We start from the raw sequence: 20,658 nt of genomic DNA on the forward strand, positions 1-20,658 counted from the left end.
CTATTTAAAACAGATTTTTTTCCCCATTGGATGTAGTACGACTTTGTTGTGGTGGATGGTATTACTTGGCAGTGCCACAAGTGTAGACTGCCGAACTTGTGCATTTGAACATGTTCAACAGTATGGGTGATCTAATGTGCAACTCAAACCATAGCCATTGTATTGATATGCATCTGGCATTTGTTGCCGACTCCATTTATGTCACACTTTCCCCTTCCCTTCTGCCTGCCTGCCTGCCTCCCTCCCTGATGTCAATATTATGCTGTTCAAATTTGATACCATTCTGAGCAGTTCTTCTTTCTCTACAGCATTTTGAAACTGGAACATTAGTTATGGACACACTGTACTTGCAATGTATTTACACTGACGGGCTTAATTTGTGGTCAAATAAGTGTGTGACCGGCGGGCGTGGCAAGCATCAGTATTTAAGTTAAAGCATGTATTTCTTGTGTTTCCGTATTTCTTGTTTTCCTCCTGCATATCAATAGAGTAAGAAGATTGAAGTTATAGGAAAGTGTGTGTCTAAATCCTATATGGGACAACAGATCTTACTTTGTGGATCACTTCTGTCATTTAGGAAAGAGAATCAGCAGCTGATTGATATAAAGGAACAGGAGAAGGCTGAACTCCAAAGTAAATTGAAGGAGAAAGGAGAAGAAGTCAAAGAAATACAGCTCCAGAAGAAGAAGGTGAAAGAACAAATCCAGGGATTAAACCAGTATGTATTAGACAATTTACAGTTAATACATTGTATGTTAACATACAATATTCATTTGATTATTTCATTTTACAGAGAGAGAGATAAGCTTATTGCTGAGAAGGACAAATTAAATGCCCAGTTTCAGGCATACAATAATGAGGATGCCAGCCTCCAAACAGAAGTTGATGTGTCTAAGAAGACTATTTCGAGAACCAATGAATTACTTGCAGATGAGAAGAAAAAGGTACTTTTTGGAAAAATGTTCTAATTCAGTTTTGGAAAGACTGGATTGACTTAGTGTGCGTTTGAAATATTGTACAATTATTTTCAGAGATAACTAGAACTACTGGTTCTATTTTTCATCCATTTTGTAAGTACCTCTGGCAAAATAATTTTTAAGTTAGGTGAGGCGCATGGACACAGAACTAGGACCTCATCCCTGCCTGCTCCATTCCCTCAACCCCCCCCCCCCCCCCCCCCCCCCCCCCGTTTCCCACAACCAGATACATGTGTTTATTTAAATATGTTGGTCAGTGTATGGAATGATAGTCAGTTATGACATCTTATTTACTTTGACAAAATTAGCTTTGAATTGTTTATTGATTGCTGATTACATGAGTTTGTGACAAGCTTGTTTTGGCATATGTGCCATTATCAAATGTTCCTGTTGGCGTTACACTGCCTGTTGGCGTTACACTGCCTGTTGGCGTTACACTGCCTGTTGGCGTTACACTGCCTGTTGGCGTTACACTGCCTGTTGGCGTTTTATTCTGTGTCTTATGAAATGGTACTAAGATATTGTGGTATTACACTTACTTCTAAGAGTGATGTCCATAAATCATGTTGGAATGTGAGTTCTTTCATGTACTATGTTGTTAACATCGGTAACGTATGTACCTTCTATAGAATACTAGTGAAATTTCGTATTTTCTTTTCACAGTTGTAAAATGACAGATTGTTCAGATGATGCTTTGTTTGCGAGTATATTATACCTTATATACTGAAATATATTTTATTTAGCCCTCAGTGCTTAGCATTCATTGTATATGGGCTTGGTGACCTCAGGCTTCCTGAGCTGTAGACTGGCGAATGCTGTCAATCCTCTGCCATTGTAAACTCTGGGTCTGCTTCAGCAACCACTGTGGTGCAGTGGTGGAATGAGTCACAGGGACTGGATAACTTGTCTTAACCGTGTGGATCATGAGAACAGTAAGTTGTGCTATGCGCTGAGATGCATGGCTGTTGAGGTGGAACGGTCATTAGCGGGTGGCCTCTGGGGACCTTAATTGTATAGGGCTTACTCAGGCAAGAGAGGCTCCGAGTGGTCCCTTATTTCCCAGCTGCTTGTGAGACTGAGATGGAACTCTCGAAATTAAATTCAGTTCCCAGCATGATGGGTTTACCATCTGGGAGTATTTGCATCCACTCATCCAAGTGAATGATAAGGCAAGGCATCCCAATAATCAAATAGTGTTTAGCAACAACGCTCAAAAAATTTTAAATCAAAATGTTTGTAGTGGTAAAGATCGAGGGGGCATTTGAGTGTCCCTCTTCTACATTCATAAAGGCTTAGAAGGGCTTGCTGGTACCTTAGTCCATTAAGCAGTTATGTAATGGTTCCTTATTGGTTGAGATAAAAGGGTGAAGTAGGTGGTACTCCTTAGGAAGTCAGAAAAATTGGGTGACTGACATAATTGTTCAGTTGGATAACTCCTTCAACTCAAGCAGGGGTGTGGTCACATATCATGATATTATGGGCATGGATGTAACAGAGCCAAAACATGAATGGGCACCACAGGGGACGCTGGGTGTGGAGCAAAAGTCATGAAGGAATAATGGAGAAATTGAAGACCACCACCTTCATGCCCTAGGGCTGGGTTCCTGTGCCTTAGGGTTACCCCGGTTACCCCTTATGTACCTAACCATATGCGGGTATTCGTTGTGGAAAATTATGTGACAACAAAGTCGTTGAAACAGTATGTTCAGTTGTTTGCTGAGATGTTTAAGGGTGTCAAAATGCCAGCAAAGAGTGCCTTGCAATGCATTGCCAGAAAGTGGCCTTAGATATTCCAAAACGTGCGCACACACCAGAAAATGTGGCGCGCAATTCAGCAGAAAATACTTTAGAATCCTGTCAAATCAACCCGATGCCGAGACTGGCATATCATGTTGATCGTGCGGACGAATGCTCCACTTGGACCTGCACATAAATCCCTATCAAGTGTCTGCTGTCATGCATTAAAATCAGCAGCTGCTCCTCAGCACCTCCAGTTTTGAGATTGGCCGTTCACTGAGATAACAATGAGTGGCGTGGATGTGGATCTGTTCTTTGTGTCTGATGAAGCATGGTTTCATCTGAGTGGTTATGTCCACCCACAGAATCACTGGTTCTGGATAGTGGAGAATCCACACAACTTCCATGAAACACCATTGCATGACTAGAAGGCTGGGGTTTAGTGTGCAGTGTCTGCATACCACATTATTGGTTCCATCTTCTTTCATCAGATGCTGACTTTGGCGTGTTTCATTGGCAACATTTTGAAGCTGTTTGTGGCAGCATTAATGGACGAGGAAAAGGCCAGCAGTTACTTCCAACAGGGTGGATCAACTGCTCATACAGTGGGCCACACCTTGGAGTACATTTACACAAGCTTCATGCCTGACAGAGTTCTATAGCTGGCCACCCAGGTCATCTGATCTGTCAGTGTGCAATTACTTTGTGTGGGTAGCTCTTATGTGTAAAGTGTATCACAACAGCACTCTGCCTTTCGAGAACATTTTGAATGAGATTTCAGCAATTGCATCAGTCCAACATCAATCTGCCTTCAGCAACTTGCTGACCAGGGTCCTAAAGTGCCAAGAAATGAATGGTGATTCTTTTAAACATCTGATACAGCCAGGTTAGTACTGTATTTCCTTTCTTCTGCAGTGTTTCTTTGTACACTGGAACTCTGTTCTCCGGTCTAAATTTATTTTCCCTATCTTGCCAGTGATTTGGCCCTACAATGCTGAGTTGTGGAGGTTAAGCGACCTGTGTGGTTTGTGGAAAGATAGCACATGACTCTGAGACCGATTGCCATTCTCCAACAATATTCATTATTTGCTCTGGGAGCCACCTAGTCTGGAGCCGAGGCCGCCCCGTTTTTGTTGAGGAATGCAAAATTCAGGAAATAACTGACAAGCAGAAGCAAAAAAAGAATGTAAGGTAACAAAACACCGCATTTGCCACCTGATGTGCTTTCTTCATGCAGAAACCTGTTCTCATAGTAGCTGCTTTGATGTGGAAGACATCCCTTGCACCATTATCAACCACCAGCACCTGTAGTTGCAGCTGTGTGTGCCAAAGCACAGAGAGTAAAGGCATAGCAATCCAGGCAGCTACAACAGAAGAGATGAGCAAGATTTTCGCAGAAAGCAATGAGAAGTCGCCCCCAAAAGCAGAGTGCCTCTCAGCATCCCCTTTTCTCAGCATCCTCGAAGAGAAAGTGAGCGGACAAAGCATCACAACATTTGGGTCAAAAATTATTCCGGGCACATCCTGTCTTGTCTGATTAATGAGGACATAATAGTTTCAGGATTGCCACACGTTCTGGAAATCAGGGAATATCAGGGAACCCCAAACGTATCAGGGGAATTTGAAAAACATTGGAAAATCTCATTTTGTCTCAGTAGATGAAATGGTTCGTATACTAAGTTGTTATGCATTGTCGCTGGTTGGGCGCAGCTGAGTACATGCGCCGCTTCCATACTCTTATTCTAACTCTTCTTCCCTTCCTACCACTGCCCTCAGCTTGTAGTTAGTGCTGTCACCACTTCTTGCCCTAGCGTAGCAGCTGCCAACGAGAGGCAGGGAGATGTGAGGATTGGTTTGTTTGGATCTGATTCTCAGAGATTGTAGACATAGTGCCTGGAGACGGCAGTCAGCTGTGTGTGGGTTGTGTCTGAGTGATTGTGTGAATGTGCATGTGTTCTCATTTTCTGTGGCCAAAAATTTAGTTCTGAGTGTGTAATTGCCTTTTCTACATTCCTGTCTGTGGCTCAGCGATCATCTTTATGGTGAGTTGCTACCTATCTTCATTAGTATTGATTCTCAGAGTATTTGTGCAAGTTACCTGTTGCATGGATTGATCACTGCAGTCAAATTTCATTAACATGCTGTCAGTAACGCATGAATAGTTGGCCACACAAGTGGATTTCCATGACGGGCCAAAACCGGAGGTCCTTACTGCAGGTATCTCTAATGGATCAGGCCTGCCGATCTGAAGCACATCGTTTCCAACTAATGTGCAGGCCCTGCCCATTGAATTTGGTCTTACTGATCTTTCTTCAGGCTGGGTTTGTCTGTGTGTGGTGTAGTATGGTAGATTTTCGTGGTTTATCCACAGACCCAGGACTGCGTTGCTCCTAAACAGGCTTAAAGGGCATGGATGATGGATTTCAGGAATTACAATGGTCTCGCTGCAAGTACATGGTACAGTGCAGTGTTTTATAAGCATTTTATTTATTCTAGTACATTTAGACATTTGAAAGTATTTATGTATTAGAAAATTTGGACGATAACAAGAAGAAACTAGTGGCAGTCACTGGCAGTTTGTATGTTATGTTCTCATGTATTTCTCAAAAGAAAAATCACAAAGTACCTGTAAAATAAGACATACCACAGTGGTAATATCTGACAATAATGAATGTAGTAGAACCAATATTTTATTGGAGATCACCTACAGTGTTAGCTTACACAACTCTTCCTTGCCTCATACACTTCTTTGAAGAGGCCTGTTTTTTCTGAGGTTATTTCAGAAATGTCGGGAGGATCTCGAGGCAGAACTCAGGGCTGCCAATAGCAGCTGTAAAAGAGCAAGGGTGTCTCATAACATCAGAGATGTTTAACTCAGACAACGGCTCAAGCATATAAGACGATTACGGGCAATTGTAGCAAAGATCCAGCTTCTTGTCACTATCTGGAGCCACAGGAGAGTGTTGGTTTCTGTCCCACAAACTGAGGAATACAACCAGCCCTTCTCTGTGGAAGTTGGATTCTGCATTGCAAGTACTGCGTGGAACTACCCCGGTCACAACCTAAGAATATTCACCACATCAAACACTCTGGAGGAAGTCCTCCTCCAGCTCTTTAATGAAATTTGGATGACTGGAGACTCCCCCATTTCATGGAAAGAATATATTTTAATCCCCAATTTTAAAGATGGGGGAAGTATTGGACTGATCCTGGTAGTTACAGTATTAGTCCCCCAAGCTGCTTAGGAAAGATCCTGGAGTGTAAGATCAGCTGGAACCTAGTGGGTTCTTGAAACCAGGTCCCTACCAAGTTGCTCCCACTGCGGGTTCAGAAGGTATTACTCCACACTTGATAATCTGACCCTACTCAGTTTCCTCCGAAAGCAACATGTTATCAGTGTCATCTTAATTTGGAAAAGGCCTACGATACTACGTATAGGCATATTTTGTTGCATTGGGTGTTCTGTGAATGTGTACCCACTTACATGCAGTCTTTCGTATCTGATAGATATTTTAGATGCAAGTATGGGAATGCCCTGTCTATTTTCAGCAGCAGAACAATGTCCCTCAAAGGAGTGTTAAGTATCATGGCAGTCGCCATTCCGATCAACAGTATTATGTCCACAGTATGGGTCTCCCGTACTGTGTTCCTTGTTCGTGGACAACTTTTCCATCATCTGTGCCTCCTCCAACCTTGCAACAGATACTCGGCAATTGCATTTGAAGTTCAGGCAGTTGGAGGTATGGTCTAAACAACAGTGTGTTCAGAGTTTTCTTTGTAGAAAACTTTTCGTGTTGTTATCGATCGCTGCTGCTCTCTTTAATTTACTTGTTCTAAAACTGGAGGATACTGTTCTCACGTTTAAGAACAAGGAGAAATGTCTGGGCCCCACTTTTTATGACAATGTAATGGCTACCACACCTTTAAAAAGGTTAGTCAGATGCTTCAGACAGACTTAAATGCAATAGTCAACAGGTTGGATGGTACAAGAAGTGCAGGACGCTCTTTCTCGTGCAGAGGCAGGACAGAGATAATCTTTTGCTAGGTTCCAGGGCTGGGGAAATGAACTCGTTGATAAGGCTGCCAAGGAGGCTTGCTCCAGTCCACTACCAGTTCACTGTTCAGTCCCACTGCAGGCTGTCACCTCATTTGTGACCAAAAAGACTGTATAGTAGTAGTAGCAGTCCTTAACAGGGCTTAGAGTGGGACATTGCCCATTGACCCATGGCTTCCTCTTAAATCGCAAGGAGTCACAAGTTTGTCATGGATGTGGGACATGGCTGTCTCTATAACACGTTTTCTTTTCCGAACTCGGCCCCATTTCCTAAACCTCCACAGCCCTTTTCCTTCACCCCTCTCTCTTGTGCCACAAGGAGCCGCCACTGGCTCTGAGGCCGGCCGCGGTGGTCCAGCGGTTCTAGGCGCTCAGTTCGGAACCGCGCGACTGCTACAGTTGCAGGTTCGAATCCTGCCTCGGGCATGGATGTGTGTGATGTCCTTAGGTTAGTTAGGTTTAAGTAGTTCTAAGTTCTGGGGGACTGATGACCACAGCTGTTAAGTCCCATAGTGCTCAGAGCCATTTGAACCATCTTTTGAACCATTGGCTCTGAAGGCTTGCATAATTTTAACCTTCTTTGTGTGCGTGTTCCCATGCTGTCACTTGTCGGATGATTTTATGTCTCCAGTTGCATTATATTGTCAAAAGTTGATTATTTTTGTTCTTATATTTTAATTGTGTGTTTTTTATATCGTGACATGAGGGCTGATGTGGTCATGACATGAGGGCTGATGTGGGTTCCCCACAGGACCTGTCCCCTATTTTAACTGGTAATGAGATGAATGTGATTATTAGAATTTTAAGTTATTTGTGATTTGCAGAACTCTTCCCAAAATCCTGGGCGTGAGGTTTTGATTTGTCACTGAGTGACTGTCACCCATTATTTCTTAGTAGTCATTCAGCTGCAGTTGCCTGTCCCCTTTTAACCATGTCTCTACTGATATTTTAGCCTTGGTTTTATCTAGTTATTTTGCTATTAGTTATGTTGCTGTGTTTTGTCCAACTTTCATTCACGGCTTTTCTAATGCTCCCCTTATTGGTGTTGTCTTAATTCTTGTGTGAGAATACAGCTTGGTTTTCTGATTTAATGTTTTTCACCACCCTTATCTGTATATCATTCATATAAGGGTGGATAATGACATTGCTGTTTAGCACCATCACCCACAAATCATTATCCCTGGATATTTTTTGCCAGAGATACTAATTTTGTCAAAAGCATAAAGAAGCTGTCAGATTATGACCTTACGCAATCTGATTTGCCTAAAAAAAAAAAAAAAAAAAAAAAAAATTTAAATAATGTCAATGAAGCAAAGCTATGTCTGTCCCTATAGTTTGTGCCTGAGTAAAAATTATAAGTTTTGCATAAAAATAAAAAATTGGTTTCGTGATTCGCGCGCGCGCACACACACACACACACACACACACACACACACACACACACACACACATTCTCCACTATCCAGTATTTCTCAGTCAATTTTGAGGAAACTATTAGGTAAGAAATATATTTCTGCACCTTATAGCCACACATCACACCTTGATAACGAACTGGTTTTCTTTTAGTTATTGCCCATAGTTACCGTGACACTTCAGTGTAAAGTGCAACACCACATGTATTTTGAAAAGTTTGCAATGTGAAATGTAGTTGCTGGTCAGATCATGTTTGATGCATATTATGCCATACGTTACTCCATTTGAAATGTAGCTAGCATATAAAAATTGTTTATAACTGTGAGAGGACAGTCTTAAATGTTTCCATTCTTGGAAAGAAGATATATGTTGGAGCTTGTCAACTATGAGGCTGGCAGCCACACACCACTTAAGTGGCTGTTACTGCCTGCTATGCAGAGTGTGAAGCTGCCTTGTTTCTTTTCTTCTTATGCTGCCAACGCTAACTGAAACTGGATCTGTGAAACTTACTAAAATGAAGAGAGACTGGCAGTTTTCAGTTTATGATGCCGACTGTGTTTTTTTCAGACTATGCTGCCTGGTTTCAGGAAACTTTGTGACAGGCCTTAATTCCTGTTACTTCTGAATAAGTAGCTGGACGATGCCAAGAACATGTTAGGATTTTCTATCTCCAAATCCAGCACTGTTTCTTTCCATTACTCCTCAAGCTGAATTACTTACCACTTTGCAAAATCAAACAGTTGTAGAAATACTATCCTAGCTTTGTTAATTTAGAACCATTATTGTATATGTATTACATTGAATAAAGTACCGTACTTGGTACCCTCAAGGATCAGCATTTGTTTTCTAGGCCCAGGCTTTGGCAACCCTGTGGGCTTGCCTACTTGGATTGCAAGGATGGTAAAAACCTTTATAAAAAAATCTTAATGTCAAGGAGTGCTGTGCTCCAATAAGATGCATGGCTGTTGAGGTGGAATAGTCGTTAGCGAGCAACCTCTGGGAACTGGCCGCCCCTCAGTTGTCTACGGCTTACCTAGGCACAGGGGCCTCTGTCTAGGTGGAATTTGATTTCCCTAGCTGCTTGCGGGACCGAGATGGAACCCTAGAAATTTACTACTTGTCCTTCCAGCAGAATGGGTGGGCCACTGGTAGGTACCAACACCTATTCTAACAAGAGGGCTCATGAAGCCAGGACTCCAGACTTGCGGATTACAGTCTGTCAGTCTCTATTAAGAGAAAACATGCTGGGGATCAGAATGTTTTTCTGGTAGTTACATGAAAAGGGGGCAGCTTTGAGAAAGTTTCACATTTCTACATCCAAAAAGGATTAGAGAGCATTGCTGGACATAAAAATCTGTCAACACTTGCGGAGTGGGACCGTATTGGTAGAAATGCCTAGTGTACAATAAGTGAAGAACATCCAGAAAGCACAATGCATCAGGGAGTATGCAATAGAAAGTGAACTGCACAGCGTGGTGAATTACATCGAAGGTGTTGTAACTTGAACGGATCTGGTGACAATCCCCAAGGAGAGCTGAGTGATCCCAGGAAGTCATTGTTGACGCGCAAAAAGAAATAGTGGTGTGGATGGTAATCTAGTGAAATCAGACTATTTTACACTGACTTTCAACAACATGAAGCTTCAAGAGTATGTCAGGCAGGATTTCTTTGTCTAGGTGTATGGCCTTATTTCCATAACCCAATGCTCTGTTTTAAATGAAGCAATTCGGATCACTACTGCCAGTTGCAAAGTAGTCCTTTTCAGCAAAGGCAGAAAGGCTGTCCATGAAGTCGGTTGGTCCTTTCCACTGAAGTGTGTAAATTGCTCTGGGCATGACCCTCTCTAGAGTAGGGACTGCAGAATCTTCCTTGAAGAAACAAGATATGAACAACAAAGTGAATTTCTTATGGTGAAGCTAAAAGATCTAAAAGGCCATGCACCCACCCACATTCGCTGCCTCTTTTACTTTAGTTCCTACACAGCCAGTCGAGAAATCGCCCTGTGGGTCTGGGTGTATGAATAGGCCCAAGGTATTCCTGCCTGTCGTAAGATGCGTCTAAAAGGAGTTTCACACTTCTCAGTTCTTCAAAATTTTCCTGAAGAGTGAGCCAATTGGGGAAGGGTGTCTCACAAGGTGCATTGTGTCCATCGTGCATAGAGATATTTCGCCCACTTTCTTGTCGTCGCATTTCAGTCCCACTCACGATCCACTCTTGGGTGAGGACACCTTGCAGTGTGCATTTTCCAACATGCACTGTGCAGTGTTGCTTTCTGCAGCGATGATGACCATGAACTTCTTTGCACCTGATATCCAGCACGGTAGCCTGTCCGTTGTGGTGGGGCTGCCATGTACCCTGTTGGTTGTAGCCCCCCTGACCACACAGGGATCACTTTGCTGATGCCTGAGACGGTAAGATACCCATCCCCCATGCCTGAGCGCATAAGACACCCATCCCCCTGGGGCATCAGGACTCCCGGCAATGGCCATCCTGCCAGGTGGCCTTTGTTGCGGTTGGCTGGTGCCCGTGTGAAGGACACCTGGTCAGAGGGGGTGGCATCAGGGCGAATGACACAAAATGAAGTGTAGTCCATCACCTCTTGCTGAGGGGTGGTCCAAAAATGAGATTTGTGTCAGTCTTGATCAAAACAGCATCCTCTGCCCAGTCACGGGCATTATTCACTTGTGACAAGCTGAAGGATATTTCTGTAACCATCATGCCCCATAAGAGCTTAAATATGGTCCAGGGTATCATATTTCACAGTGACCTCCTTTTGCAGTCTGACGATGAGCTGCACACCAATTTCAAGCGGCGAGGTGTACATTTCGTCCGGCGTGTTCACTGGGGTCCGAGGGATAATCAGGTTGCCACCAGTGCCTTCATATTGGCCTTCGAGGGTGATACATTGCCCGAGAAGGTCAAGGTGATGGTTTACCACTGTGATGTAAAGCCCTATATCCCTCCCCTGGCGCGGTGCCTTAAGTGCTGGAAGTTTGGCCAAATGTCTTCCCGCTGTACTTCCAGTGTCACATGTCTAGATGGCGCATGCCCATTACATCTGAATATTCCATGTGCCCCGCCTCCCAGCTGTGGCAATTGCAAAGAGCACTATTCGCCTTGCTCACCAGACTGCAGGATTCTCCAGAAAGAAAGGGAAATCATTGAGTAGAAGACCCAGAACTGACTGATTAACACTGAAGCTAAGGGAAAATTTGAAAACCTGTATGCTTTACGTATGATTTCGTCTTAACGCCGCTGCTACAACAGTTCTGGATCCACCAGTTCCGCCAGCCCCAGTAACCTCTGTCGGAAGAATACACCTGCCCCCTTGTTGGTGATGGGAGATGTCTGTCCCCACTTCTATGCCGGAGAAGCGTAAGCTTTCTTCAGCTGCTCTTGCTAGAAAGGGGTCCCTTAGGTCACTCCCTTCCTAGGTTCCTACTAGTGGAAAAGATGACACGTAAACTACCTCACTGAATTTTCCTTGCCTTCCCAGTTTCATGATATCATCCTCAGAACTGCGGCAGTTTTTTCCACCACGTGGCTGAGCTACGGCAACTGTTAAGCTTCACACCTGCTATCTGCGGTGCCCTCCAGGAAACCTGGTTTCCGGCAATGCCGACCCCTGCCCTCCGCATCTATAAGTGATGTTACAGGAACCGTAGTGACTGTAATGGAGTGTCGGATGGAGTTTGCATTTATGTCCTAAACTCGGTGTGTAGTGACACTGTGCCCCTTCAATCCCCTCTTGAAGCTGTGGCTGTCAGAATAAGGATGACACAGGAAATAACTGTCTGCAATGTATATGTTCCTCCAGAAGGTGCAGTACCCCTGGATGTATTAGCTGCACTGATTGATCAACTCCCTAAACCTTTCTTACTTTTGGGAGATTTTAACACCCATAACGCCTTGTGGCGTGGCACTGTGCTTACTGGTCGAGGCAGAGATGTTGAACCTGTACTGTCTCAGTTTGACCTCTGCCTCGTAAATACTGGGTCTGCCACACGGTAGTTACTCGGCCATTGATTTATCGATGTGCAGCCCAGGACTTTTCCCATCTATCCACTGGGGAGCACACGACGACCTGTGCAGTAGTGACCACTTCCCCATCTTCCTGTGACTGTCCCAGTGTCAGTCCCCATGGACGCCTGCCCAGATCGGCTTTGAACAAGGCAGACTGGTAACATCGACATGGTGGTTGAGCAGGTGACAACAAAAACTGTTTCTACAGAAGAAAACGTGATCCCTCGCTCTTTAGGGTGCCTCCAGAGCAAGGCAGTCCTTGGTGGTTGCCGGTAGTCGCTGAAGAAATTAAGGAGGGTGGGCAAGATCTACAGTGGGATAAGCGGCACCCTTCCCTGGAGTACCTCATAGCCTTTAAACGGCTACGTGCCCGTGTCTGCCAGCTTATCAAAAGACTGAAACTGGAATGTTGGGGGAGATACGTCTTGACCATTGGATGCCATATGTCACCTTCCCAAGTCTCTGCAAAGATAAAACATTTTTTCGGGTACCAGACCCCCAACAGGTGTTTCTGGTGTTACCACAAGTGGCATGTTATCTACTGACGCAAACGCGATTGCTGAGCACTTTGCTCAAGCCTCTGCATCAGAGAATTACACCCCCTCCCCCAGCCATTCGCACTCTCAAATGCCGACTGGAAGAGAGTCTTCTCATTCACTAAACCCCACAGTGAATCCTTTAATGCCCAATTTTCCAGACTGGGAGCTCCTCAGTACCCAGGCACATTGCCCCTACACAGCTCCTGGACCAGATCGGATTCAGTTAGATGATGAAACATCTCTCTTCTGACTACAGGCGACATCTCCTCATCTTCGGCGGGAGTGCACCATCATTTTGATGCTCAAACCTGGTAAAAACCCGCTTGATGTGGATAGCTCTTGGCCCATCAGCCTCACCGTCATTTGTAAGCTGCTGGAACGTATGGTATGTCGGTGGTTGGGTTGGGTGCTGGAGCCACATGGCTTGCTGGCCCCATGTTAGGGTGGCTTCTACCAGGGTCGCTCTACCACTGATAATCCTGTGGCCATTGAGTCTGCCATCCGAACAGCCTTTCCCAGATGGAAACACCTGATTGCCGTCATTTTTGACTTACATAAAGCATACGACACGACTTGGCGACGTCATATCCTTGTCACATTGTTTGAGTGGGGTCTCCAGGGACCACTCCAGATGTTTATTCAAAACTTCCTGTCGCTCGGTATTTTCCGTTTACGAGTTGGTGACTCCCATAGTTCCATCCGTATCCAGGAGAGAGTTCAATACAGTGTGTGTCTCTATTTTTAGTGGCCAGTAACAGTCTAGCAGCAGCTGTTGGGCCCTGCCCTCTGTCTCACCTTCTCTGTATGCAGATGACTTCTGCATTTTGTACTGCTGCTCCAGTACTGTAGTTGCTGAGCAGTGCCTCCAGGGAGCTGTCCACAATGCGCAGTCATGGGCTCTAGCCCACGGCTTCCAGTTTTCAGTGGCAAAGTCGTGTGTCATACACTTCTGTCGGCATCGTACCGTTCACCTGGAACCCACATTTTACCTTAATGATGATCCACTCACTGTAGTGGAGACATATCAATTCCTAGGGCTGGTTTTCAATGCTCGATTGGCGTGGCTCCCTCATCTTAGTCAGCTTAAGCAGAAGTGCTGTCAGCACCTCAATGTCCTCCATTGCCTGACCAACACCAATTGGGGTGCAGATCGCTGTACGCTGCTGCAGCTCTACAGAGCCCTTGTCCAATCCCGAATTGACTATGGGAGTGTGGTTTATGGTTCGGCAGCACCTTCAGTATTGCATTTACTCGATCCTGTGCACCACAGTGGGGTTCGATTAGCGACTCGAGCTTTTATGACAAGTCTGGTGACCAGCGTACTGGTGGAAGCGTGTGTCCCTTCACTACAGATCAGACGTGCGCAACTGCTCGCCAGTTAAGCAGCACACATTCATAGTTCCCCTGAGCATCCGAATTACCGTCTCCTTTTCCTGCATGTGGCAGTCCATCTCCCGCATTGGTGTCCCATATCGGGGCTAACGATTGTGGTTCACGTGCGGTCCCTTCTCTCCAAACTGGAGTCCTTCCATTTACCACCTGTACTTGCTGTCCATTCATGTACCCCTCCATGGTGTACGCCTAGGCTGCAGCTTCGTCTGGACCTTTTGAATGGCCCTAAGGACTCTTTTAACCCCGCCGCTCCTCACTTCCTCTAGATTCTTTACGTGTTCAGGGGCTCTGAAGCGGTTTACACCAATGGCTCAATGGCTGATGGTCACATAGGCTTTGCATATGTTCATGGAGGACATTGAGCAGCAATCCTTGCCAGTTGGCTGCAGTGTTTTCACTGCAGAGCTGGTGGCCATATCTTGTGCTCTTGAGTACATCCACTCATGCCCTGGGAGTCATTTCTCCTTTGTGCTGACTCATAGAGCAGCCTACAAGCTATCGACCAGTGCTACCCTCGCCACCCTCTGGTAGCATCCATTCAGGAGGCCATCTATGCCCTGGAACAGTCCTGCCATTCTGTGGTGTTTGTGTGGACCCAGGACACGTTGGAGTCCCTGGCAACGAACTTGCCGACAGGCTGGCCAAACAGGGTGATGCGGAAACTGCTTCCGGAGATAGGCATCTCCGAGGCTGACCTCAATTCTGTCTTACACTGTAGGGTTTTCCAGCTTTGGGAGACGGAATGCCATAACAGTACGCACAACACACTGCATGTCATTAAGGAGACTATGAATGTGTGGAAGTCTTCCATGCAGGCCTCTCGCAGGGAATCAGTTGTCCTCTGCCGGCTCTGCATTGGCCATTTGTGGCTAATGCATGGTTACCTACTCTGTCACGAGGACCCACCTCAGTGTTGCTGTGGCTCCCAAATGACAGTCGTCCACCTCTTGCTGTACTGCCCACTTTCAGCCACTCTCCGGCAGGCATTTAACTTTCCCAGCACCCTGCCTTCGGTGTTGGGTGACAGTGCCTCCACAGCAGCTTTAGTTTTACGTTTTATCCGTGAGAGTTGGTTTTATACTTCTATGTAAGTTTTAGCGCATGTCCTTTCGTCCCTCTGTGTCCTCTACCCTGGTGGTTTTAGGGTGGAGGTTTTAATGTGTTGCAGAGTGGCTGGCTTTCTCTTTTTATTCTTGTTTGGCCAGCAACTGTAATCTTCTTTCATGTTTTGCTATCTTCTGTTTCTAGCGTCTGTTGTTTTCTTGTCCTCTTTTGTTCCTTTTAGTGTCTGTTGCCTTCCCTTCATTCTTGTGGCTTTTCCTTTCTTTCCACTTTGTATTATGTGTTTCGTTCGTTTTATTCTCACACTTGCGGCATTGTTTTGTTAGTAACAAGGTACCAATAACCTCATAGTTTGGTCCTTTCTCCTGGCTTTAAACCAACTAACCTCTGCTGCCATTACCATGGAACTGAAGGTCGTGTTACTGAAGGCCCCATTGATGTTTAGGAAGATGCAGAGGGCTGTTACTTGGAAGTGAAATGCTTTCTCCACCATCCCATAGAGTTGGAGAGCTGCCTCACGTGATTTACCTGGTTGATGTGTGTGTCAGTTTGAATGTAGGGGGGCCCTAATTAGCCTCCTCTCCCCAACATATACATTATCCAGTTTTTCCAATGTTTTGAGAATGGAGGAGGAAAGACTGATTCATCTCATATCCTTAGCCTTGGTATGATCACTTCTCCCTGGCTTTGGAATGAAGACAACCTTCACTGCCCTCCAAGAGTTGGGAATGATTCTTACTGCTAGGCTAACCCTGAATAACCTGCATAGAACTATTACAAGATTCTCTCCTGTCTGTTGCAGGAGTGCTGGAAAGATTCCATCTGGGCCAGGTGACTTGAACGGTTGGAATGTTCCCACCACTCATTGGATTTTATTGAAGTCCACGCACTCCTTGGGTGATTCCCAGTCCTCTCTTGGAGTGCCTGAGAACCATTGTCTCTCCAGGATCACATTCTGGTCTGTGTTTTCCGGCAGAGCATATTGAGGAAAGTGACTTTTGAGGAGCAGTTCCAGTGTGTCATGTGCTGTCTTTGTATCCTTCAACATACCCTGTGAATTGGTTGGTACTAAAGTGAGGATTCTGTGAAGTCTGGCTTGAGCAGCCGTGCTCTGTACTTTCTCGCAGAATGCCTTCAGGATTCCTCCTTTGCGTGTCTAATTGCATGGTTGTAGTTGACAAGGGTCTCACGATATTTTGCCCATTGTCCTCTACATTTCGCAAGATTAAACAGCCTTTGTACCTGTTTTCTTTGTGTTTCCAATTTGTTGTTCCACCAAGGCACACTCCTATTTATGCACTTCTTGTGATTGTGCAGTTGTCCTGATATGACATCACTATGGCAGAGGTAACAGCCTGTGCTACTTCCTCAAACTCTACTGGATTCCTTATTGAGCTTTTGATTTCTGATAAGCTTAAGTCAAGGTCCCTTCTATATGTCTCCCTGTCTGTTTTCCTGGGATTCCTGTAGGTCATGGGCTGTCTGATTCCAATTTCAACCTTGAATTTAATGTACATATGGTCCAATGAGGATGGCTCTAATGTCATGTGCTATTGTTTGACATAGTTGCCCATCATGGAACCGAAGGTTATGTCAAATTACTTCTTCCCTTCTGCTATTCGTGAATGTAGGTTCATTGCCCCCCTATTCAGGACATCAAAGTTGCTAGCTAAGCGAAATTCAAGAAGGTAATCACCTACTGTTGGTGTCCTTGCTGCCCCACAGTAGGTTGTGGGCATTGGCATCACATCCAACAAACAGTTGGTCATCTTCCGATGGCAAGCTTCTATCAATCTCTTCACCTCCAACGGAGGAGGAGAGCTGTCTTCACAAGGAAGGTATGCTGAGGCCAAAACAATTTCCTTCATGATACCTTCCTCACATTGCTGCATTCTGATGGTCAGTAGGTACCTGGGGCAGAAATCCATCATTGGCATGAAAGAAATTCCATTTCTTACATAAGTGCATGCTCTGGAGTTTCTTAGATTTCTAGTATAAATCAGCTTACTTCCAGTGCCACAGAGGCCAGATACGCCCCTTTATATAAGTAGGGTTCTTGTATCGGGGCCATGTCCACTTTCTGCCTCCCCACGCAGCGGCTCAGGGCAGCAGAGGCCCATTTACTGTGCTGCAGATTAATCTGCAGCACCTCCAGTCTCTGTCTTGCCGCCATCATTGCCTTAGAGGTCTTTGGTAACCCTGACGGCGACCTGCAAGAAACCTAAAAACAATTTCAGATCTTGCTCTCGCATCGCTCTTGCCGACATTCACCACCAGTGTTTGTCCTTCTGGTACAGCCCTCTGGTTGATTACTCTCCAGTCCTCTATTGAGACTTTTGGGTTCTGGACCCCTATTTTTTTCAGTCTTAGAGGAGACATTCTTAAGCATCTTCGGTCCGCTGCAGTCTTGACCAGCAGCTTCGCATCCTCCCACGGGGATATCATGGGCACCTTATCCTCAAGCCATTCCACTGTGTACACCACCTCAGACAAAAATGAGGGCACCACAATCTAGATAGACCCTCCTGAACTTTGTTCCTGGGTCCGCCAATCTTTTCAGAGAGGACCAGCCATCTGCGAAAGTCGTCACCTGCTTCAAGGTGATGGCTACCAGTGGATAGCCTTCCTGGATAACTGCCATCTTAAAAACTGAGACTACAGTGCTATAGGTCTATTCTTCCTATTTCTTGCCTTGGCTTTTTCTGGGCTTGCTTATCCAGGGAGGATGGAGTCTTAGATTCCTCCCTTATCCTCTTGCTGCCTGTCTCAGACGCTGTGGGGGTGTGTGTATTGGTCTTGTGTAGTTCGTGAATGAACTAGTTTGGAAGAGCACTCCCACAGGCGAACTACGTAAACTAGATTACGGATAACCTCGCTACTTAGTTCGTTCTCTCTTTTTCGAAGACTGACAGACAATAGCAAGACGGAGTGAGAGTCCGCAGTAGGCTTTAAAAAAATCACGTGGCTGATCCTACTGCTAGCAACCCTTCGGCGTCTTATTCTAGTAGCAACAGTAATGAAAATAAGAGACTCTATATGGGACGAGTATGACCAAGAAATAAGAAAAATCACTAGACTAGATAACCAACTTGCTGCTGGTATTCGCGAACTCGATAAATACCTCAATGAAGAGTATTTAGATCGAAAAAAAAAAAAAAATCCGCTTGAGTGGTGGCACGAGCGTAGTCAGTTATATCCTCATGTATGTGCATATGTGTTAAGAGATTTTGCATAGTAGCGACATCAGTGCCCTGCGAACGCGTTTTTTTGGCGACGGGACAAATCCTTAATGAACGAAGAACACTGTTATCAACGAACAAAGTTTCCAAATTAATGCTTTTACATAATAATATGTAAATTGTTGTAATATTTCACTTGAAAATTAAAAGACTGATTATTTAAAGAATGATAGTGCAAAGCACAAAAAGTATGCTTTAGAATACGATCTCACTCAGGGGTCATAGTTATTTTTTGTGTGTCTAATTGTTTGGTAACAAATTGTGTTAGTGTTTCTTCTGTTAATGATAACGTTATTATTGTTTGTGCCATATAGTACTTAAAAGCCTGTACCTAAAGCAGAAATATTTTTTGTTGGTTATTTCCAAAACTTTAAAAAAAGTTGATTATTTATGAAAGTATTTTTTTTCTCACCAAAAAAACTGCATTTAGCATATTCTGTAATAAATATTCCTACAATGAACTAATAAATAAATATATTTTAAAATTAAAATACTAAGAGTGCACTGTGTGTAAAGTAAAGTAGTTGACTACCCCATTTTACCCATTTGTGTAAGTAACTGGTTTATTTGCTCTTTCGAAGTCTAATTACTCGACATAAAACTAGTAATACAGGCATTGGCAACACTGGTCACTATTTAAAAGACTAGCATAATGAATAAGAGTGTGTGCAGTAGCGGTAGCAAAGCGAGCGAACTGTCTTTCTAGATATCGAGATGGGAGCTAACTAACTAAAAGAGCGACCTAGTTCGCAACAGAACCGTGAACTAAACTGAACGTTCCCAGTGGTGAACTATTATGCACAAGACTACTGTGTATCCCTTTCAACCTGAGACAGTTTTTTCTTCAGTGTCTTTAGGCTCAAGCCTCTTTAATTCCCTCTGCTTGTCTTTGGGAAGCTATTCTTTCCCTTCTTTTTGTCTCTGTTCCCTGAGGAGTTTACTCCTCTGGGATCCAGACAAGGCTTTAATCTTGATCTGGTCAAGCTTCTCGGTTACAGTTCCCTTTTCTGTGTCAGGTCTAGACCCTGATTCAGTAGTGGGAATGCCTTCCATCGATCGTGACCCCGATGTTTGGGTGTCTGAGGTCTCAGTTTGTTTTAATTTACTTTCTTTAGTCATGTCCACCTTGGTCCCATGAGATTTGTCGATCTACACGGTCCGCATGACGAATACCCCGTGCGGTGTAAGGCTACTTACTCAGTGTGGTCGTCCCATATCCCTGAGGCTAGATTTGCAACACATCTTACGATGTGCCACACATCCCCTTGGCATAGATCGCATCACACTTTGGGTTGGGAAAAGGAATTGGATAAGGACTAGGAGTGGATAGGAGAGATGGGACGTTGTGGGACACTGTCTGATCAGTCAGCTAAGGCCTTTCCGGCAATAGGTTCTCTACCTTTAGCATAGCCCTCAGCTTCACGCAGATACGCAAGCTTCTCCACATGCGCGGACAGTGCTTTGTCAAGGTGGTGTCCCACAGGATATCCTTGTGCTAATGCCCAATTCTGTGTGAAGCATGGTGTCAGCAGATATAGGAATCGGAAGTATATAGTTCTTTGATGTTGTAACTTTTGTGCCAAACTGGAATTATCTAGCATTGTTAGATCACGTTGGATCATCAAATTTTTTTGTGGTTAGAATCATGGTCTTTCGTACGAGTACAGTTTGGAAAACTACTAGAACATAGGATTTTTTGGCTGAATATCGCTTATAAAATTCTGTTCACTATCATTCTTAAGAGAATGCATATAGTCGTACAAGATGGCCACATTTCATTTCTTTCAACAAAATATGGCCTGGCTCAGAGTTGCTAGAAATTCCTGCTCACTCTGGAGTCTAAATAAATGACTGTATCTTGGCCAGTACTGCTTTGATGAATGTTAAACTGCACCAACGTTCATCAGGGACTTTTGCGAATGTTCACATGGAATTTCAACAAGATATGTGGCGGTAGTGCATGAAGGTGAGGTAATGTAAATGTCATGAGACTAGGGCGTCCCATTGGTTAGACCGTTGGACATGGAATACCCTTTATTCCATTTATTAGGAATAAGATTTTGTAGTAAAATCATACTACATGCTTTGTGCAATGTTTTGTTGCACAAATTTTTTCCCTTCCTTTATTCTTAAGTAATAGAAAATTAAACTGTTACGCTCATTGACAACTTATTAAATTTATGTGATATTAATTTGGAGCATATTAAATAATTAAAAAATTT

At 44.3% G+C, this 20,658-nt stretch overlaps 1 protein-coding gene across 1 annotated transcript in view; it reads left to right on the forward strand.

Annotated features, from left to right (window-relative positions):
- Positions 1–20,658, forward strand: part of LOC124721169 (structural maintenance of chromosomes protein 4-like) — a 249,531-nt gene that overhangs the window by 96,640 nt on the left and 132,233 nt on the right. The window contains exons 6-7 of the mRNA XM_047246005.1: positions 578–718; positions 794–944. Coding sequence (XP_047101961.1) covers positions 578–718; positions 794–944 — 292 coding nt within the window. The remainder of the gene's footprint in view (positions 1–577; positions 719–793; positions 945–20,658) is intronic.

Source organism: Schistocerca piceifrons, chromosome X (assembly GCF_021461385.2).
Source record: "Schistocerca piceifrons isolate TAMUIC-IGC-003096 chromosome X, iqSchPice1.1, whole genome shotgun sequence".
Lineage (NCBI taxonomy): Eukaryota > Metazoa > Arthropoda > Insecta > Orthoptera > Acrididae > Schistocerca > Schistocerca piceifrons.